Source organism: Lontra canadensis, unplaced genomic scaffold, assembly GCF_010015895.1.
Source record: "Lontra canadensis isolate GAN:19392208 unplaced genomic scaffold, GSC_riverotter_1.0 scaffold11, whole genome shotgun sequence".
Lineage (NCBI taxonomy): Eukaryota > Metazoa > Chordata > Mammalia > Carnivora > Mustelidae > Lontra > Lontra canadensis.
This window is the reverse complement of record NW_022631005.1, coordinates 16,437,735-16,457,506: the sequence shown is the minus strand read 5'-3', so window position 1 is coordinate 16,457,506 and position 19,772 is coordinate 16,437,735. Positions and strand designations below refer to the sequence as shown.

Genomic DNA, 19,772 nt, shown 5'->3' with positions numbered 1-19,772 from the left:
TTCCAAATATGGCCTTAAACTGTGAGTGACTACTATTTTTTCCATACAGGATGCATTATACATCCCAGAATAACATTCAGAAGCAGAAGAGTTGAGATATTGCCAACCTTTTTAAAACAAAGGGGTACAGTGTCTTTTAAGAATTACAGATAAATAGAATGAGTAGTGCTACCAATATTGGCTGCTGCGATCATTTTTTCTTCCTCTGGGTCAACCTATATAACAAAGAAGAACTAATTTTGGAATATGACTTAACAACATGTGGTTATAAATAAGTTAAGAATAATAAATGCATGGATGGTAAGGCCAGAAAAGTCTCCAGGGATCACCAGGTCCAGAGTGCACTGTACTGCACAGAACTCTTTCCATCATTGTATAACTTTATCTTATCTCTTTGCAGAAAAGGCATTTGGTTGTAAATGTCCTTGTTTTAGTAGCAACATTTCATGCAGACAAATGTAAATGGAACTACCATAAACTATATATTTTTTAAAATGTGTCCTTAAAACCATGAATCAGGGCAAAACTATAAAGCCATATCCTTATCATATCATTAAAGGCTATTTCACACCATGTAAGAACTGTAACTTCTCTGAGGAGCCTGGAGTTGTTTATGAAGAAGCTCATTTACAACAGAGCTTGGTGTGGTTTGAGAATATGGGGCCAAGTGGGTGAGCAATGGGCAGAAGGAAGATCATTTACTATTTTAATGATATGCATCTGCATTATATGTATTTTTGCATAGACATTCTTTGCCACCCAATGGTGGAAAAAAAAAAAAAAAGAAAGCACTGTGGAAGGGTTTTGTGTGCAGTTAGAGCTGAAGTTATATTCACTGTTTAGAGACTGGTAAGGCAGTTGGGATATGGGTTAGAGCTAAAACAGAGGTATTAAAAAGCTTTGAGTAGATACAAAAATAAGTCATCAGGGAATGAGATTAGGAGCAAAAGTGAGAGAAAGGGAGAAGAATTATAGAGTTCCCTATTATTAGAATGATTTTGTTTCACAATTTTCCTAAGAGATTCTCTAATTCTCCATGAGGAAAAATTTCTCCCTCTCCTTCAGGTCATAATGCAAAAAAGTCAGAGATATCTCAAAGTCTTCTCAAAACTCTCAGTACTTCACAATAATGAGAAACCATATGCTGAAGGAGAAATATTAATAGAAAAATGCTGTCTTTCAGATGCTCAGTGAATCAATTGAAGACAGTTGACACATCTTTAGTAAGCTGTATATGAATCTTAGCTCATTAACCGGTCCTGTATTATGTATGCAGATTCCCATTCCTTATATGACACATCAATAAACCATATCTGAAAAAGTGTCATTTCAAATTTAATGTAACCAATTGTATTTTTAGATGTCCTTCCACTTAGAAGTGTGTGCTGATTTCCTGAGTTCATAAGCTATGGAAAAATGGGTGTGGTATCGATTTGAATGGGAAACCACTGCTTTCCTATAACCTTTTCAAAGATTTTGTTCTGATTATGTTGTAAGGAAAGCTAATTTCTCTTCCTTAATAATCTTTGAGCTTTCTCTGAACCATTGTTCAGTTCCCCCTTCAGTACTGAAATATAACTTAGCCACAGAATTGTGTGTACCACTATTCAATTGTGCAATTTCTCAAGTATGTGTGAAACTAGAGAAAGAGGGGAAAAATACTCTTATATAAGAGCCTTCATGTAGAATGTTTCTTATAAGCGGATATGGGAACCACCATAGACTTTTATAAGGATTCTTAAATGTAACGGAACTGCTCACCAATCAGATCATCAGCTTCTGGTGATCGCAAAGTATCGAGTATATTGGGAAGTGTCAGGCTACCATAGCAATTGGATTGTCACCCACGGGCACCAGCTCAGTTCCAGGATCAGCAACTACATTTGGAATGGTCACTGCAACCAGACAGAATGCTCATTGCTGAAAATAAAAGGTGAACCAGACCCAGCATGGACCTCAAAAAAGATGAAGGTGAGAAAGGGATGAATATTTATAGAGTATTTACTTTTCACTGGTCATTGTGCTAGGTACGTTACATACTATCTTGTTTAATCCATAAAACAGGCCTTTGAGATATTATTCAAAGAAAACGAGAACTTGTCCCAGACCACACAGCTAATAAAAAGTTGTTACAGAATTCAAACTGAGGTCTGTGTATTCCAATCCATGTTCATATCTTTAATTTACTCGCTAATTCCTTATTCTTTTACTTAACCTGCTATATGCCAGGATAAGAGCTGTCTAGCTTTCTAGGAAAACTCCCAGCTAAATGGGAGAACTTGACAGGCATTCAAGCCATAGAAATACCATGTGAAATGTTGTATAAATAGAATGTCCTAAGTGCAATGCAACACAGAAGAGAGCAAAGGGACTCTGTCTAGGGAAGTTCGTAGTTCTCTTACCTAATGGTTAAACAAACTTTATTAAAGTTTTAATTCCTGCTCAAAATATTTGCAAATTCAAATATTTCCAATTAAGCAACCTCCAACCTTTCTTAAACCAGAGTCATATGTTCCCTAAAACTGAGGTTTGCTGGATGTAACCATTTAAGACTACTCTCCACTTATCGTTTTTCAAACTTAATTTATGGCTGCTATCACTGTAATCTCCAGTGTCAACTGATCCCTTTTTTGGAGGCTTTGACATTGATCTGATCATTACTTTGGCAAGAGATTTCAGTGAAATTGGAAAGGTTTCCTCTCCTCTCCCAACATCATCTTTATTGTTTGAACCAAGTGGTTCACCAGCTCCTCTGGTAAATTATACTAGTAACATCAGGCCAAACTATGTAGAATGTAACCACCTTGTGAATACTTAAATGTGTGTATATGTATTTGTATATTGTGTGCTATTTACATAGAATTTATTTACACATTCCATTTACATAGAATCAGTGGTGTGGGTATTAGCTTCAGATGACTAGATACAAAGTATCCAAATAGCCCTAAGAAACTTTGCTCTGGACATCCTATACCAATTTCACTCTCATCTTTATTGAGTTGTATTACTTATTTTCCCGAGTTGGTTATACCCCATAATATCCAACTGGTCCTATGAAGTATCATATTGTCTTAAACATCATTAAGCTACAAAGGGGCTTTCTACCCTTTTGACAGAAAGATTTTATCTATTGTCTGCTATGATGTTGCAACTGGCTTTTCTTTTCCTTTTTCTTTCTTTCCTTTTCCTCTTTTTTTTTTTTTTTTAATTTCTCTCTCCCCCTCCCCACCCCCCATCACTTTCATTTGCAGTTGTCCAATCCATATTTTGTTGGAACTCTTCTAAGAATAACTGCAATTTTGAAAGCTCTGACTGTGGGAGGCATTATTTATAGGCCTTTGTGGTTTGGGGAGGAAGAAGAGAAGTTTCCAAGGCAAAGTTCTACTAGGAAGATTGCCCCCCACTCTGCTTTAGCCAAATACCATCTTTTGCAGGATATTTTCCTATAATTCCTTATTAAAAGTTTCTTTTGCAACAGGGTATTTTAAAACCGCCAGTTTCTGAACTAAATCTTTCTGCCCCGCTATGTAAAGTTTATATACCTAGTAACAGGTGATAATGAATTGGGCTTTGGGGAGCACATCGTATTAGGAATTAGGCTTTAGTATAAGAGACTTGTCTTCAAAATCTTCAGTACACTCTGGCTGGTTTTCTTACATTAAAGAAATGTAGACTCTGTAAACAGAGACTGCAGGACTGGTCTGACTGCCCCACAGATTCAGGGACATTCCTTTTAGTTGTATGTTCCACTACACATCCAGAAGGATGACACGCCATTCCATCTACATTCTAGGGAGCAGAGTAAAATGGCTACAAACTAAATCAGCTCCCTGCCTAGGGCCTCACCAGAAGTTCCTTCTAACACTTTGACGAAAGGCTCTTTGGCCAGACGTGGTCACATGGTCACTCCAGCTGCCAAGGAGGCTGGGAAATGACCTCTTTTAGCCAAGTACATTGCCATCCCCCCAACAATGTATTGTCTTGCTAAGGAAGAAGAGAATGAAGACTGGGTGGGTGTGTACCTTACATATTACCACCGTACATTGTCTTTTCCAAAAGTGACCTCTTAAGGATCACCATAAGCTCTGTGCTAGAGGTTAGAGATAGAATCTAGAAAGGAAATGTACCTAAGTCAATGTATATAAAGTCTTTAAGTTCATTAAATAATTATAGTTTTAAGTCCTGGTTAAAATTATGGTGAGATGAATTCTCTAGGTGCTAAATAAATCAATTCTTATTATGCCATCCATGCCTATAAAGGCAAAAAGAAACAAAATGAGGGAAAGCAATCTATGTGGTATGTAGTTTTAAATAACTTCCTATGTTTTGAAATGCATATGACTAGTTATTATGCTTTCAGTTTTTATTTTTTGTGCTTTTTTATTTCATAGCCAAAACAAAATGTGTTAGGGAGAAAAGACAACACATAGTAATAACAAAGATTATTTCCCCTTCCACAAAATCAAGTGAACAATAGAATATTGGTAATTGAATCACACTATGTGTCCTCATCTGTTTGTTTCCTATTGCTGCTGTAACGAATTATCACAAACTCAGTGGCTTCAGACCACATGAATGTTTTATCTTACATTTCTGGAAGTCTAAAGTCTGAAACCATCTTCACTGGGAAGAAATTGAGGTGTTGGTAGCCCTGTGTTCCTTCTGGGGGTTCTCCTTCCTTGCCTCTTCCAGTTACTAGAAGCTGTCTTCACTCCTTAGCCCACGGCCTTTCCTCACATAGCCATTTATCCTTGTGTTTACATTGCCACGTCATCTTTCTCTCTTTTCTTTTAATCACCTTTGTGATTATACTGGTGCCACCCAGATAATCCAGAATAATCTCCCCATCTCAGAGTCCCTAATTGAATCATGTCAGCAAAGTCCCTTTGGCCATAGAAGACAGCATATTCACAGGTTTCAGAGATTAGGGCAAGGACGTCTTCGGAAAGCCATTCTTCACCTTACCCCATCTTTTAAAATAGTAAAGCATTTATTAAACTGATCCAATACCTGATCTTAACAAGATTATGTCAAAGCCACACTGTTGCTCCTTCATATAGCTATGATCTACATCAGAGTTCAATAAAGAAACTCCATGATAATGGTGTTCAATATACCTATTCTCTTTGGCTGCTGACTAAGTCTTTGTCCAAACTTCTCCTAAGAAAATTCCTTCATGCAGTTATGAAATCTCATTCTTTTCCAATTTTTTTTTTTTTTTTCAGAAAAGCAAGACTATAACACAAGAATTGAAACTATAAAGACTCTTGTGCAAAAACTCCCTCCACCAAATCGTGACACCATGAAAATCCTGTTTGGACATCTAACTAAGTAAGTTGTAAGGGTTTCTGGTTGGGTCCTCATATTCTCATTTCTTACAGAAGCAAGTATTTAATTTCAAACCTCTGAGACAAGATTTTCCAAAGGCATCTATCTCAAATTTTCCCCTTAGCCAATCTAAGTATTCTCACAGAAGTTGGAGAATGCACTAGAAGTAGGAAGGAGAACCTACAAAAGGAACTCCTAAAATAAGTTATTTTTTCTATCTTTTCAAAGAGTAGATATTTGTTGATTCATTGTCATAACTTGACCTGGAGCCCTAGGGTGGACCATCTTTACTTTGTTATCTAGTATAAGGGAAGAGCATGAAATAATTCCGACATGAGAGCAAAACATAGCTTCATCATGTACAAAGTGCTATGACCACAAATAAGTTACTTACACTATCTGAAATTCAGTTTGCTCATTTGTAAAAGATTGATTCTGATTGATAAGGTGCTATTCATGTAAAAAGTTAAGATAAGAGTATGAAGGCAGAAAAAAACAAGACATGTAAAGGCCCAGGGGTCCACAGAACTTGATGTATTCAAAAAACAGAAAGCATGCCAGGATGGCTAAAGCTTAATGAACTAGGGTTGGTGGGGGTAGGAGTTAAGGTCATAGCTGTTAGACTGACTGGTGTCAGATCACATAGTTTCTTGTGGGCCTTCCTGAGAGATTTCGATTGTATTCTAAGTACAATTATAAACCATAAAGAGTGCTAAATTGAGGGAGTATAAAAGGTCACTCTGGCAGCCATGTGGAGAATGGATTCCAAAATGGAAGCAGGGAGATATACCTGTAAGGTGGCAACCGTGGTGGTCCAGACAAGAGGCAATGATAGCTTATATGGAGTCCTTAAAGAGAGTAATTGGTGACAGGTCAGGTTGGATCTGCTGCTGGTCAGAATGCAGTTGGAAAAGGAAAAGTGAAATCAAGCGTGCACCTTAGGGTTTGGGCTTAGGCAAGTGAAAAATGGTAGTACAATGCAGATGGGTTGAATAGGAAGAGGAGACTGGAAAGTTCCATTTTGAACGCATTAATTTTGAAATGAATGTTACTCAATTGCTCTCTGTTAACACCTTCTTTAGATAAGGCAGAGTGCAGTACAAGCAAAGAAGTTTTAGCTTTCACCATATACTTATAGTAACGTTGAAGCCAGATAAAGTGTCAAATAGACTGGACAGTTTTGCTTTTGTGAGACTTAACCTCCTTGATCACCCATTCCTTGGGTTAAGTCATTCCTACAGATTGTTGAAATGATCCATTACGTGATTTTTTTAACCGTGAATTTAATACATGTAATTGTACACACAAAAAATTTAAGCAATAGTGGTGTTTATAGATTAAAAAGAGAAATTTGCCTACTGGTTACTCTTAGCCTTCTGAGGAGAAGTAACTAACATTTTTGTGTATATGAATATACACATATAAACATATGTATATATGACTGTTATTGCATTCAACTTTATCATACTGCACTGATTGTTCTGCAATATTTTACAACTCATGGACAGTCTTCCATTTTATTAGATAGACTTACGTGATTCTCACTAATGATGACATGGCATTCCATAGTGTGGGTAGTCCATAATTGGCTTAATCAGTCACTGCATTAGGGAACATGCTTTAATCTAATCCGTCATATTAGTTTCTTTCTTATTTGCCCCAGAGGAGAATGTGTGCCAAAGTTCAGACCATTCCTTACTGCTAGAATGTCCCTTCTTATCACCTCCATACACTGGCTATAATGGGAAACCCAGTGTGGCTTAGTGAAAGGACCTTGATTGGGCTTTAAGGAAACAAAGAGAGAGCTCTAGAGTCAAATCCCTGTTCTACACTCCTTTTATGATCTCAAGAACATAAAATCAGATTAAATAATACCAATCATACCTTGTGGTCATGAGAATTAAATGAGATAATGCATGTAAAATGCCTGGCACAAGGTAAGCATTCCTCGAATGTAAATTCTTTTCCCTTAGGATCCAGACATATCATGAAAGGGGTTTCAAATTACAAGTAAATACTGGAGTGCTTATGCTAGTAACTTTAACTGGACAAAGTCATAAAACAAATGGAAAAGTATACTCTTTAATGCTATGTAGTACTTAGTCTTGGAGATCTTGAGAAATATCCATTACTCGGTCTCAATTATTCCTGTTTTTTCCCCCAACTCAACAAACAGCGATAAAAATGAAGAAACTTAGAGTCAGCTAAATCCTCCTTTGAAAAAAAATAAAACACACAGATGAAAATCTATCCAATCAAAAACCTCGGCAGGATGAGAATCGTCCACCTTCAGGCCACGCCGTCCCGTTATTATACCACCTTCACTGTATTCACATTACACGATATTTCATTATAAATGAGGAGAAAAGTGTTCCTTGCTAGTCACCAACCTTTCTGCAGTGGTGTGACCATATTCCGCCCTGCACTGATTTATAAACTGGGTTTAATTATGCACAAGTGTGTGCACATGATTATATCTTGTTAATCATTTTTTGCTAAGTTTTTTGATAAACAGCCAATTGTGGCATGTCCTGAAAGCCTGAGAAGACTAAATAAGAAGATTGTTTAATAAGAATTTAAAAATATTCATGTTTGAAAGAATCATTAGAATGTTTTCCTTAGTCCTGATGCATTTGGTAGTTCTTCAGAAAATGTACCGTCAACACTTGTATGTAGTGTTTATTTCAAGTTGTTGCAAACATATATATTTTGAAGTTTGTTTAGTGAGGGTCAGGGAATGTAATGAAGTGCCAGAAATTCCACTTGACCTACGTACTCTGTAGCCAACAGAAGAGAACTCCATTTTTGCAGAGCAGCGAATTAAACATTCCCTTGAAAGCAGAGCAACTACCAAATGAGAAAGCTTAATACAGTCCAGTTGGACTAGAGGGTGGATGTCCGTCCTGTCCGCAAAAGTCAGAAATTTTAAAGGGCTGTGAATCCATTAAGCATAAGATTACACAATGGCCGCCCAACTGAATAGTCTGAGACCAGGGTTCTCATTCTTGATCGAACTCAAGGTCAAGTTCTATGCTTCTGCTGTGATAACACGAGACCAGAAACTCAGAATAAGCTATCATCTCAAAATGCCATCAACCAGAAGCCTTTATTAATAGCCACTTTCACAAATTGACATTACAGTGATAAGTCCTGTAAGCATGTGTAGTACTTTCTGAATCATCACATAAATGGCAAGTTCTATCTCTATAAAATGTGTGTCAAGTGCATTTTCCTGTAGCCTGCTTCTTTGGAAAGGCAGAGAGGCAAAGTGAAGATGAAGTTAATGAAGAAGAAGGACCTAGAAAGATAAGGTTTAGTTGCTGATGGACAGTAGTTGGAGATAAAAAGCCAGGCAAAGGAGTTAGTTACACAAGCAGTAGAGAAACACCGAAACTTTATCTACGGGACACGTGTGTGATGTGCTCAGTGTTTATGGAAGTAGGCCAACAACAGAGTGTAGGGTGAACAAGATAGAAGGAGAAAAGAACCCAGGAGGCCACATGGGAGTGGTGGTTGTATTAGAGTGATGAACATCAGATGGAAAGACATGGCCTAAATCTTGAGAATTTTCAGAGGAAAATCCCATGCAATGTTTATCTCTCTCATTTCTTGATCCCCATATCCAATCGGCCATGCAGTTAAGTCTCGGATTTCAATGCTGGGTGGTTGTGAGAACAGTCCCTCTGACAATAGTAATAGTAATAATAATAATAACGATGATGATGATACAGAAAGAGATACTGTGTAGAAGGGTGCACACTTCTTTTCTTTATTATGAAAATATAGAGGTAAAGGAAGTTGAGGTTATTGAAAACTAATCAAATAGGATGACGCCCATTCTGTCAGATATATATTGAATTAAACCCTTTATGTGCTGCTAGGTAGGATGTAACAACTGGCATGATGGCGAAAGCCATATATGTAATACATCTCAAGAATAAAAACCTTTCAAATCTTCCTGTCTTTTGAGCCCGTCATCTTAAGTAATGTGAAGGCAGTTTATGCAGGTAAAGTTACTTATGACGGTTCTATTTGCACTGGTAAAACCTTGGGAACAACCTGAGTGTCCAGTGATAAGGAAAGTTATATAGACCATGATACATCATATCAGCTTAGTGAAATGTAGTTCACAGATAATGTTTTTTTTTTTTTTCTTAATTGGGAGATGAGTTAAAATCAGGGATGAAATTTTTATGTACTCAAAAAGAGTATAACTCAATATGTAGGAAACTTGTGTGTCTGGAAAAGACTAAAAATTTTTGTTGAGATGTCAATATTTCTTTCTTAGAGTCATTAAGTTATGAGAGTTTTTCCCCATGTGTTGCTTCTGCTCTCCTGATAATGGGATAGAAGGCAATATTGAGGTTAAGAAAACAGGTAAAGAGGGTAGGCTTTGGAGTTAGACAGACCTGAATGTGAGTCTTGGCTCTGCCACTTATGGAAGGTATGACTTCAAACAAATCACCTCTAAGCTTTCATTTTCTCATCTGTAAAATGGAGGTCATAATAGAACCTATTTCTCTGGTGAGGAGTAAATGAATAGTGTTTAAAAAGAGTCTCACACAGTACCTATCACTTACTGTGTTCTAAATAAACATTATACATCAGCATGTATCATTTTTATAGGAAAAGAGATAGAAGATAATTTTTTAGTAAAATAAATGTAGGAGGGATTATAGAAGCTGGGTCGACAAATTTCCTGGCTTCCAGAAAATTTTTTATTTCATCACAGAATATTTTTCTGAAACCTGAGTCCCCACACAGGCCTGACTCACCCAGTTTCCTTAGTCCCAGTGAGGCTAATTTCACCTGTTTGACCAACCGTATGACATCCCACACCATGCCCAATCCCTTGTGAAATGCCCAGACCAACTCTACACTGTCCCTAACTCTCCATCAACCTGATCTGCATCTTGACCCATGTTCGCAGTTCACACTACTTTTACCATCGAAGTGGTAGCTCACTACGTCTGCTCTACCTCAAGTCTCAGGCCAGTGTGAGGAGTTTGGAGATAGGGCACAGGTCTACTCTGCTTCTCGTCCAGAGCCTCCCCTGTTACAGCAGTTTCCTAAAAGACAGATCTCTTGCCTTGTAGTCTTACTTATCATATGATTCTCACAGTGAGAATTTCCTGCCAGACAGTACAGCACACTGGCTTCGTGGGAGCCTGGGAAGTGAGACACATTGAAACATGGAGGGCCTTATCCTGTGCCTCCAACATCCTGTGTAAACACTCCTAGAATCCTATCAACTATATATCTACCTGATATGTAGCACTGGTCTTTTGAAGTTCTGGCATTCCAGTTGCCATTACCATGAGTAAGGTGCTCTAGCTATGGCTGCAGTCTTTCCCCACATTTTTATTTCCAGGATAAAAAAAACATACATGAAACGTACAGCAGAAAATTTAGAAGTAAATACAAAAAGTATTTCCACCAAGCTAAATTGAACTCATTAGCCGGATTAACTTTGTGGCATGAGTTTTGGAAGCCAAAACAATCTCACATTTTTGAGTGAGGCAGCACATGAAAGAATATTCAATTCCCACGTAGGGATGCATTGTTCAGAGAAAGTCAGAATGTCTTAGAAATGGGTGGCTGTTAGAAATGACTAATGCCATTCACTGATTATCAAAAATAGCTTTGGAAGAATATATTTGCTGCAGACTTGGGATGCAAATAAATATTCTTATAGGAGGCTTGTGCTTTGTAAAATAGGTTGAAAAGAAAGCTAAAAAATCTTCCCTGTTGCATTGACTCTAAGAAAATCGCCCAGCTGTTCATAGAATTCCAAGGTGAAGGAATGATACGGCTGAATAGACAAATCTCATGGAAGCATGCCAGTTGAATGCCTTGTTGAAAGGCAAAACTGTTGGGCTGTGGCTATTTTGTGAGAGTAAACTGATATTTAAAGCCTCTCTGTGGTCTTCATGGGTGTTACATAAAATATTCTACAAGAGCATGTCAGAAGCAACTCCAATGATGATGACCTAGAAATGTAAGTGTTGCATGAGGAAACAATGGTAAGGAAATAATTCAACCACCCTGACTTTAAAATGGCACAGTGAGCACTTCTGATATGGTGGGGTGGGGGGGAGGGTGGATGACACATGGCTAAGGAATGAACTTGAAAGCCCATGAGCTCTTATCCTTCTCTCTGGTCTTCAAGAGCAATGGCTGGTGAAGCTTTCTGCCTCCCATCAAGGCCTCCGAGTGCTCGGCTGTGGTGTGCTTTGGAGCAGGCTATGTTTTTCTGTGCTGTCTTCTGGCACTCCACCCTTTTTCTGTACACTTTGGTCGCTCACCCAACCATAATACCTGATAGCCAACGACTTGCAGGCCATGGGTATTTTTACTGGAAAATGAGGAACCTGTACAAATTGTTATTTTCTCTTTTCTCTCTTTATTCTTTTCCGTGTTTTTTTTTTTTTTCACCCCTGAGGGACAAGGGCTGCAAGTCGTTTGAAATAAGCCAGAAGTCTAATAGCTCCTTTGCTTGCGTATTTGAAATGGCACCCTAATCACTTTGAAGAGCTAATGTACTTCCTATGGGCCTGAAATATCTCAACTGGACTCCCGTGGCAGAATTTGGCCTGGTAGTTAAGAAAATTAATTACTCTGATCGTGAGGATGAAGCAATAGTTCCCAACTCCCTGTAGTAATCATTAAAATGTCATCTACTTAGGAGACATCTTGGCACAGGATTTATAAGTTTTGTGAGCTGGGGACCAAGGTTCAATGATCCTTCCAGTGGTGGATCCTTGTTTTGGAGGAAGGCTTTGGGAGATAAGGTTTTTAAGACAGCAGTGAAATTATTACTTTAGATCTTTTAATTTAACATTTGAATGGTAACATTAGCCACTGAATAATAGGAAACAAAAGAAAACTTAAAATGACTACTGCTCATTTGTCACTGTGTTCTCTGTGGTTAGTGGTGGTCCATCCCATGGGGGTATTTCCCTTATAAGAGGTACATTTTTTAAGTTGTCCCATCCTTCTCCACTATGAAACTTGGCCTTCTACCTAATGGAAAGAACCAGGGATCTGGAATCAAAAGACATGAGCTCAAGTCCCAACCTCAGCCCTTAGAAACTACAACATTAAGAAAACCTTTTAATGTCTTTAACCCTCCCTTTCGGTCATGTGTGAAATAGGTTGAATAAATTCACACTTATGAAAATGTTTGTCAGCTGTGAAATCCTATCTGTCTATCCCTTAGAAAGTCTTAAATGAGTTCCCACTGCATTCTAGGTACTGGACTGGGTCATAGGTTGGCCAAGTATGGCCTGCTCTTGAGCTACATACAGCTTGCTGCCTGTTTTTATTTAAAAAATGTATTATTGGGGTGTCTAGGTGGCTCAGTGGGTTAAAGCCTCTGCCTTCAGCTCAGGTCATGGTCCCAGGCTCCTGGGATCGAGCCATGCATCGGACTCTGCTCAGCAGGGAGCCTGCTTCCTCCTCTCTCTCTCTGCCTGCCTCTCTGCCTACTTGTGATCTTTGTCTGTCAAATAAATAAATCTTTTTAAAAAAATGTATTATTGAAACACATACACACACATATTTGTATATTGCCAATGGCTATTTTCATGCTATAATGGCAAGAGTTAAATAGTTGTGACAAGTTGCACAAGGCCAAAAATATTTACTATCTGACCCTTTACAGAAAAAGTTTGTCCCTCAACTCAATGTTAGAGGCATAAGGAGGACTCCTACCCTCACTTCTTCTATGGTCTCCTGGCATAGATAAATTAGTCAACAATTGCAAATGGTGCAAAAAAATTGCAAGACGTTTTGAGAGCCCCACACAGGAGCTGGAATTTAGCCTAGAGAAACCAAAGAATGCCTCCCAGAGGAGATGGCACAGGCTCTCCGTAAAGATGTCGGTTTGGCGACAGCAGGTCGGCTACGAGCAGAGACCAGGTACAAAGACGTGTGGAGGAGGAGAACTACAGTGTGGTGAAGAAAGAGTGAATCCTCTGGCATGGTTAGAGGATTAGCAAGCATAAAAGAAGTAACAGAACATAAGCCCAGAATATAGTGAGCTAGAGCTAGCCTGCTAGCTAACAGGCTTTGTTGAGAAATGTGAAATTCATTCTTCAGACATTAGGTGAATCATGGAAGGGTCAGAAGCAGGGAGATAAGATGATGCAATTTCTATTTATAAAGATCACGGTCTTTGGAAGGGGGAAGGATAGCCTGTAGGAGGGCAACACTAGAGATAGTGAAACCAGTCATGAGGGCACAAGCTAGAGATCCCAACTAAAGAGGTGATGGGAGGAACAAGGACCTGGGATGGATGGAAGAGGCACAGAGGAGGTGAAATCAGTAGGACATGCTTACCAAGGGTATGCAAGAGGTTAGGAAGAAGGAGGATTCCCAGGTTTGGGGCTAGCTGAGTGGCGAGACCCTCAACTCACATAGAGGAAAAGCATAAAATTAGAGGCAGGAAAGAAGTTGAAAGTTTGGGGATGCCATGTGGGATTCTTGATACTTCATTAGCAAATTCCATTTGAGGTTAAATAATATCTGTTGGAAATGCAGGGACGGTGATTGGGATCTAGGTATGAATTTGAGAGTCATCAATTTAAAGGCGGAATGGGGTAAGGTCACCAATAACCCCAAGGGACAGTGCGAAGCCAGAAGAGAGCTGTGGACAGTCTCCTGGGGTTGTCTAACATTGAAAGAGTGGTCGGAGGAAGACGCTGGGATAAGAGTCTGAAAACGGCATGCATGGTGATAGAAAATTTGGCAAGAACAGAGGCAGTATATTTTGTGGCTGACATTATTACTTCCACACTGGTAGTTCCAAACTACCACACTGGTAGTTTCTGCTACTGTTCTATCCTTCGCCCTTTGGTTCTTGAGAAATCACGGGAGTAAATATAATAACCGAGCAGGGAACAAATGGTATCCTACAGCATAATCAGGTCCTGAAGAATACTGATAAAGATGGGCATTATAAAGAACAGAACAGGTTCCCTCTGCCATTAGATCCGAGTTTCCAGGGGGGCAGCCATTTGTGTCATGTGGGTTCCTGCTATATTCCCAGAGCTTAGTACAGAGTCCCACACGTTATAGGTCCTCAGTCATTTCTGTTGAACAAACGGGATCACATGACTTCACTGAACGCGAAGATGATAATCAAATAGCCAGTAATGGTTCCAGTTAAGATCAACTGGAACCTTGGTGGCTTGGTAAAGTGCAGACTAGAACCAGGGAATATTCCATTTTGATAGTATTGGTTAGTAAGCTGCTCCTCTCAAGTGTCTCTCTCCTCACCTGCTATTTACCTTTTCATCATGATGAAGAGAAAAGCAGCTGTAACTGCAAGAGAAGCAAAATTAATATTAAGATCGCATGTTAAGAGACTCTGAGTACAATGAATGAGTGGTCAAAGAGGCTTCCCCTGCTGCGGGAGCCTTGGTCAGGGAATGCGTGAGTGCCCATCAGGGTTGGAGTCTGTGAGGTTGATTGGCTGCAGTCTAGGGTGAGTTCCAGTGCTGCTGATTTCTTAATCATCTGGGATTTGTAACAGATCTTGGGATAGAAAAACTTCTTCATTTCATATCTTCTATCATTGCTCCCACCACAAAACTAATGCATCTTTATCACTCCTGTCTCCTACCAATCCAACCACCCTATCCATCGTTGGTTCCAGATCCACTATTGACTTCCTACCACCTGGAATTATTGAGCACTAGGTGAAGCCAACGAACAAAAATGATCTTGGTTACAAAAGTTTGCCCTCTGCTATGAAGTATATAAAAATTTTGGTTCCCCTGTTTAACGGAGCAGACACGGCAAACTTCAAAGTGGAAGGGAGAAAAAAAAAAGCAACCAGACCTCAAGTCACCTGATTTCCAGTCCACTAGACCACACTCTGCTTTCTTGCCAATACCAATACTCAAATGTGTTTCCAGGGAAGAAGGAATGGTAAAACAAAGAGTGAGAAAGACCAGCCAGCTATGATAGAGGCACAGGCCTATCCCTCGAATTCCCTTTTCTTAATTGAACACCAGCTATAATCCCAGCTCTTTAAATAAAATTACCTAACTAATTAGTAAATTGACATATTTATATAAGGGGTTTTCTGGCTGGCTGTTCTCTCTCTTTCCCTCCCCCCCTTCCCCTCTTCCTCCCTCTCTCCTCCAAAAAGCACCAGGGAAACTTGATTTCTGGGGTTCTTTTTAAAAACAATTTCCAAATCCACATTCATTAATGCTGCGCGTGCGCATGTGTGTGTGTGTGTGTGTGTGTGTGTGCACGCGCACCCTTAGAGAAAACACGTTCTTTTAAAAGGCAATGATGGTTCTGCCTTTTACCACCTTCTTTCTCCTCTTTAAATGGAAAGCACTGAACCCAGATGCCCAGCCACGGAAGATATTCTTCCAGAAGCAGCATCTGGCTTCCTGGCAAGCCCTTCAGGCAAGTTGTTTGGGGAGCTTTGCAGTTGTCTCTCGGTCTGTCACGTGTATCAGAGACCGTGGCCTCTCTGGCTGGCATGTCCAGGCAGCTGCCAGTTCCTTTCAGTTCACCTTTAATTCTGAGAACGAGCTCCCTCATTTTCATTTCTTACCGGACTTGGTTTTTTTCTCCCCACTGCCCATACGAACTCTAGGACAAGACGGGTTTCTCGTTGCTGTCTGCCTGTCAACTTCCTTTGCAGGCCTCTGTCTTTTGAACCTGAGTGAAATCCTTAGCCATGTAATACTACATTCAAAGAGGTGACTTTAAATAATATTTCATAGCCGTTTCTTGTCAGCATAGCTCCTTGTAAACTGTGGGGTCGTTCCCTGAAAAGAAAAGCAAAACATTCCATTGGAGTAATTTATTCTGGTCTGTACACAAGACATGAAAGTATTCTTGACATTTGTGTATTATTTAGTTAAATCATGTTGGCTCCCCACATCCTTGTCACACCATGAACAAAAGAGCATCGCAGGACTGGAAAACATGAGGCAACACGGCAGCATTACAAATAGCACCTGCTTCAGGATACTAAATTTTTTAAAGTAGCTTCATTTTTTTTTTTTTACCTGTATATTTTTTGGGTTTTTTGTTTTTTTTTTTTTTAACTTGCGAAGGATTCTGTGGGTTTTTTTTTTTTTTATGGATAACTGTTAAGAACACAGAGTCCGATGGTAGCCCACGCACGAGGAAGCCGTGACAAGGTGCTGACAAGTCCAGCAGCAGTACCCAGAATGCAGAGGAGAAAGCAGAAATTAGAGCTGCAGGGTGACATCCAGGAATAGTTAACACAGGGTAGCTGCACATTTCCATGTTGTTGGCTTTTTTTTTCCCCCTCATGCAAGAAAAAGTGCAGATTATATATGAGATTTCTGATCTCAGGACTGTATTGTCTAGTCTCAGAAAAGATGGGACTTAGCAGTGGACAGGAGGAAATCTCAGCCACTAATAATAACTGGTCTGTGGCCAGTGGCAGACTCGACATACCCTTGACTTTGAAGAGGTACACACCTGAAATCATGGGCTTAACTGGAATGAGAGTGCTTGGGGAACAAGGAAATGAATTTAGGGGCTGTTTGGATCAGGACTTTGGGAAAATCTCCTTTGAAACCACTGGTATGACAGTAGAGCTCAAATTTAAGATTAGAATTTTTAAGTCTGTTTTATCTCTGCCTCATAGACATTTTTGGGACTATAATTTTTTCCTCAGGTGAATTTGTTAGTGTTCACAAAGGAGGTTGAAAGTCATGCAGAACTTAGAAACTTTATCCTAAATATTGCCCCTTATGTAGAGATGACTGTGTCTCACTTCCAGTAATTTCTTCTCTTGTATCATATTCACATTCTTTTTAACCAGGCTATTTTCTCTAACATTTTCCCCTTTTTTCCCCCGTGCCTTTCCTCCCTTATATTATCATCATCCTTAAATTCTTCCTCCCATTCCCCTCACTCTGAGAACTCTCTTCGCTCTCAGGCTTTGTTGCCTACATCCATCCCCCATTTATTCAGGACACACAATAGTTACATATCGAGGAACTATCGTGAGAGAGCGGAACGGGAAATGAAAACAATTTTATCAGGATGACAATCAGCCGCTAGAAGCTGTGAAGTTATTTAGCTGTGATGTCCCCCTCCCTGCCCCCACGAAGTTCACTTCCCTCACCTCACTCTCACGCCCAACTTTGTGGCTCCAGCCCCTCCTCTTCTCACGAGATTGGCAAACCAGCCTGTCTTTATAGGGATTCTGTTAGTCTACCCATCTGTTTGAGGGAACCTCTGTTCTTTTATTTCTCACTTGCAAAGAGACAAGAACACTCAGGGACAGAGCCATAGCAAGGAGTAGGCAAGACACAGGTGCTGACACTCTGGCACTAATAACACTTTTTTTCCTGCTCTCCGTGAACTGACAGCATACACCTCTTAATAAATAATTTTCCCTTCATCAGGAGTGAAAAAACTCCTTCATTCATTTCCCTCATCAATTAATTCCTTGATTTCCCATCATGTTTGGGATATGAAAGGAAAAAAGAAATGATCTCTGCTGTAAAGGAATGTTTATCTAATTAATTTATGTCTCTATGTTTGGACATCAGAACAAATTTCCTCACACAGTGAAAAGATATACAAAGTGATCTTTTACCTAAATCTGATTTTCCCCCATTTGAATCTCCCTCCCTTTTATTAGCAATTATTTCACATCCCAGAAAAATTCTACTGTTAAAAACACAACTCTTCTCCAATGAGAGCACGACTCTTCCTCTTGGCTCCCTGCTCACCCATCTTTTTCCATTTCTTTTTTACTTCCAACTGCCATTCCAGGGTCTTAAGTGTTTCCCTGGTACTGACCTTTGTGTTACTGGAAGGGGATTCCATTCACTTTCCCAGGGCCACGTTTCCTGTTTAGAGTTGGAGATCCCCCACAGAGACAGTGAGGCATTTTATGGGTGGTTTACATGTCCCACTATATTTTTCTAACTAGCAAGAAGGAAAAATAAAATGTGTGCCCTCTTCTCTCTGGCCTCACTCTCCATTCATATCACACTGAAAATAACCAATTCCTAGAGTGCCAAGCTCTTAAAGTAATTCATACTTCCCTGGCAATGACAGGAATTTATCCTTCATCTTGGCAGAGGAAGGCCTATTTTACGCACCCCTTATCACATTCTTGCTGTTCTCTGCGAGACTTTCCCCCCACCAACCCCCTGTAATAGGTTAGGTGGGCCCAGAAGCAAGTGGCTGCATAGGGAAACGAAAGAAACGTTCGTTGCCACATTCTAGGAATTTAGGATCCCAAAGAACTTGTATCCAAGAAATGGTAATATCCAAGAAAACAGGCATGCGGTCGTGCGCGAGACCCTGGGAGGTGGAGATAGCGGGGAAGGGAGGAGAGGGCCACAGAGACGTTTTGTTCATCACGAACGCGGCCACCTGAGAAACACCAGCTAATTAGCAGTCTGTAGCCACACAACACAGCAGTTTAGTGCAAGAAGTGAACAATACTTTACCTAATTGAAACTACAGAGCGGACTTAGGTAGACTGCATGCAATTACACAGTTTGGAAGTCAGCCAGGACACGGAGGTTAACAATCCCTTCTCTCACAAAAAGCACCACGGGAACTTTAATGACCACAAGTGGTAAGGGCCGTTATCCTGCAGTCCATCCAAGAGGCCTCACCTCTCACAACCCAGAGTCCATCAGAAGCGCTTAATGGTGTCAACTAATTGGCTGGGGGGAAAGGGCGCCCTCTATGGGCACAGGTGCGCTTGTACCATGTGACTAACACCTTTCCCTGACTAAAACAGGCTTTCGGGTACTAGAGTGCAGGGGGCTTCAAAAAAAGAGGGGACATTTGGGTGGGTCACATGGTGGACAGTGGGAGCTGCAAAGGCTGCAGTCTCCTCAGCCTCCTAGCCTCCTCAGCCAGCACTACTGCAGCCTAAGCATTCCAGAAAGTTCTAGGTTAGAATTCCTTAAACTTGAGTGTGCTTACAAATCCTGTCACCTCGAGATCTTGTTAAAAGTGTAGATTCTGATTCAGGGGATCTGGGATGGGGCCTGCGATTCTGCATAGAGAATAAGTCCGCAGGTGCTGCTGATCTAAGAACCACAATTTCAGAAGGCGGTTCTTACAGGGAAGAGCTCTCCCTGAACCGCAGAGCGGGGGCTGGACAAAGAGAAAGAGGACTTTCAGATGAGTTGAACACCCAGAATAATCAAGTTCATTTTCATGTGTCCCAGGAACTAAAGAAAAGAAACATGAGAGTCCAAAATAGTAAATAATCCAATCCAGTCCTAAAATGTACTCATAAGATGACTTCTCTTCCTGAGGGGTGGGAGGAGGCACAGCGTTTGATCCCTGAATACGTGCCATGAAGGAGACACCTACCTGAACAGTGGTGGGATTTTCCACTGCCTGGTTAGTGCTGTAGCAGAGACACACCAGCCAGCAGCGGTCTGTGATGACCTCCCAAGAAC

The 19,772-nt window shown here is 40.1% G+C and overlaps 1 protein-coding gene across 2 annotated transcripts in view; it reads left to right on the top strand.

Annotated features, from left to right (window-relative positions):
* Positions 1-19,772, top strand: part of ARHGAP15 (Rho GTPase activating protein 15) — a 597,249-nt gene that overhangs the window by 532,052 nt on the left and 45,425 nt on the right. For both annotated transcript variants that reach the window (XM_032856130.1, XM_032856131.1), the window contains exon 13: positions 5,226-5,331. In XM_032856130.1, the coding sequence (XP_032712021.1) occupies positions 5,226-5,331 (106 nt within the window). The remainder of the gene's footprint in view (positions 1-5,225; positions 5,332-19,772) is intronic.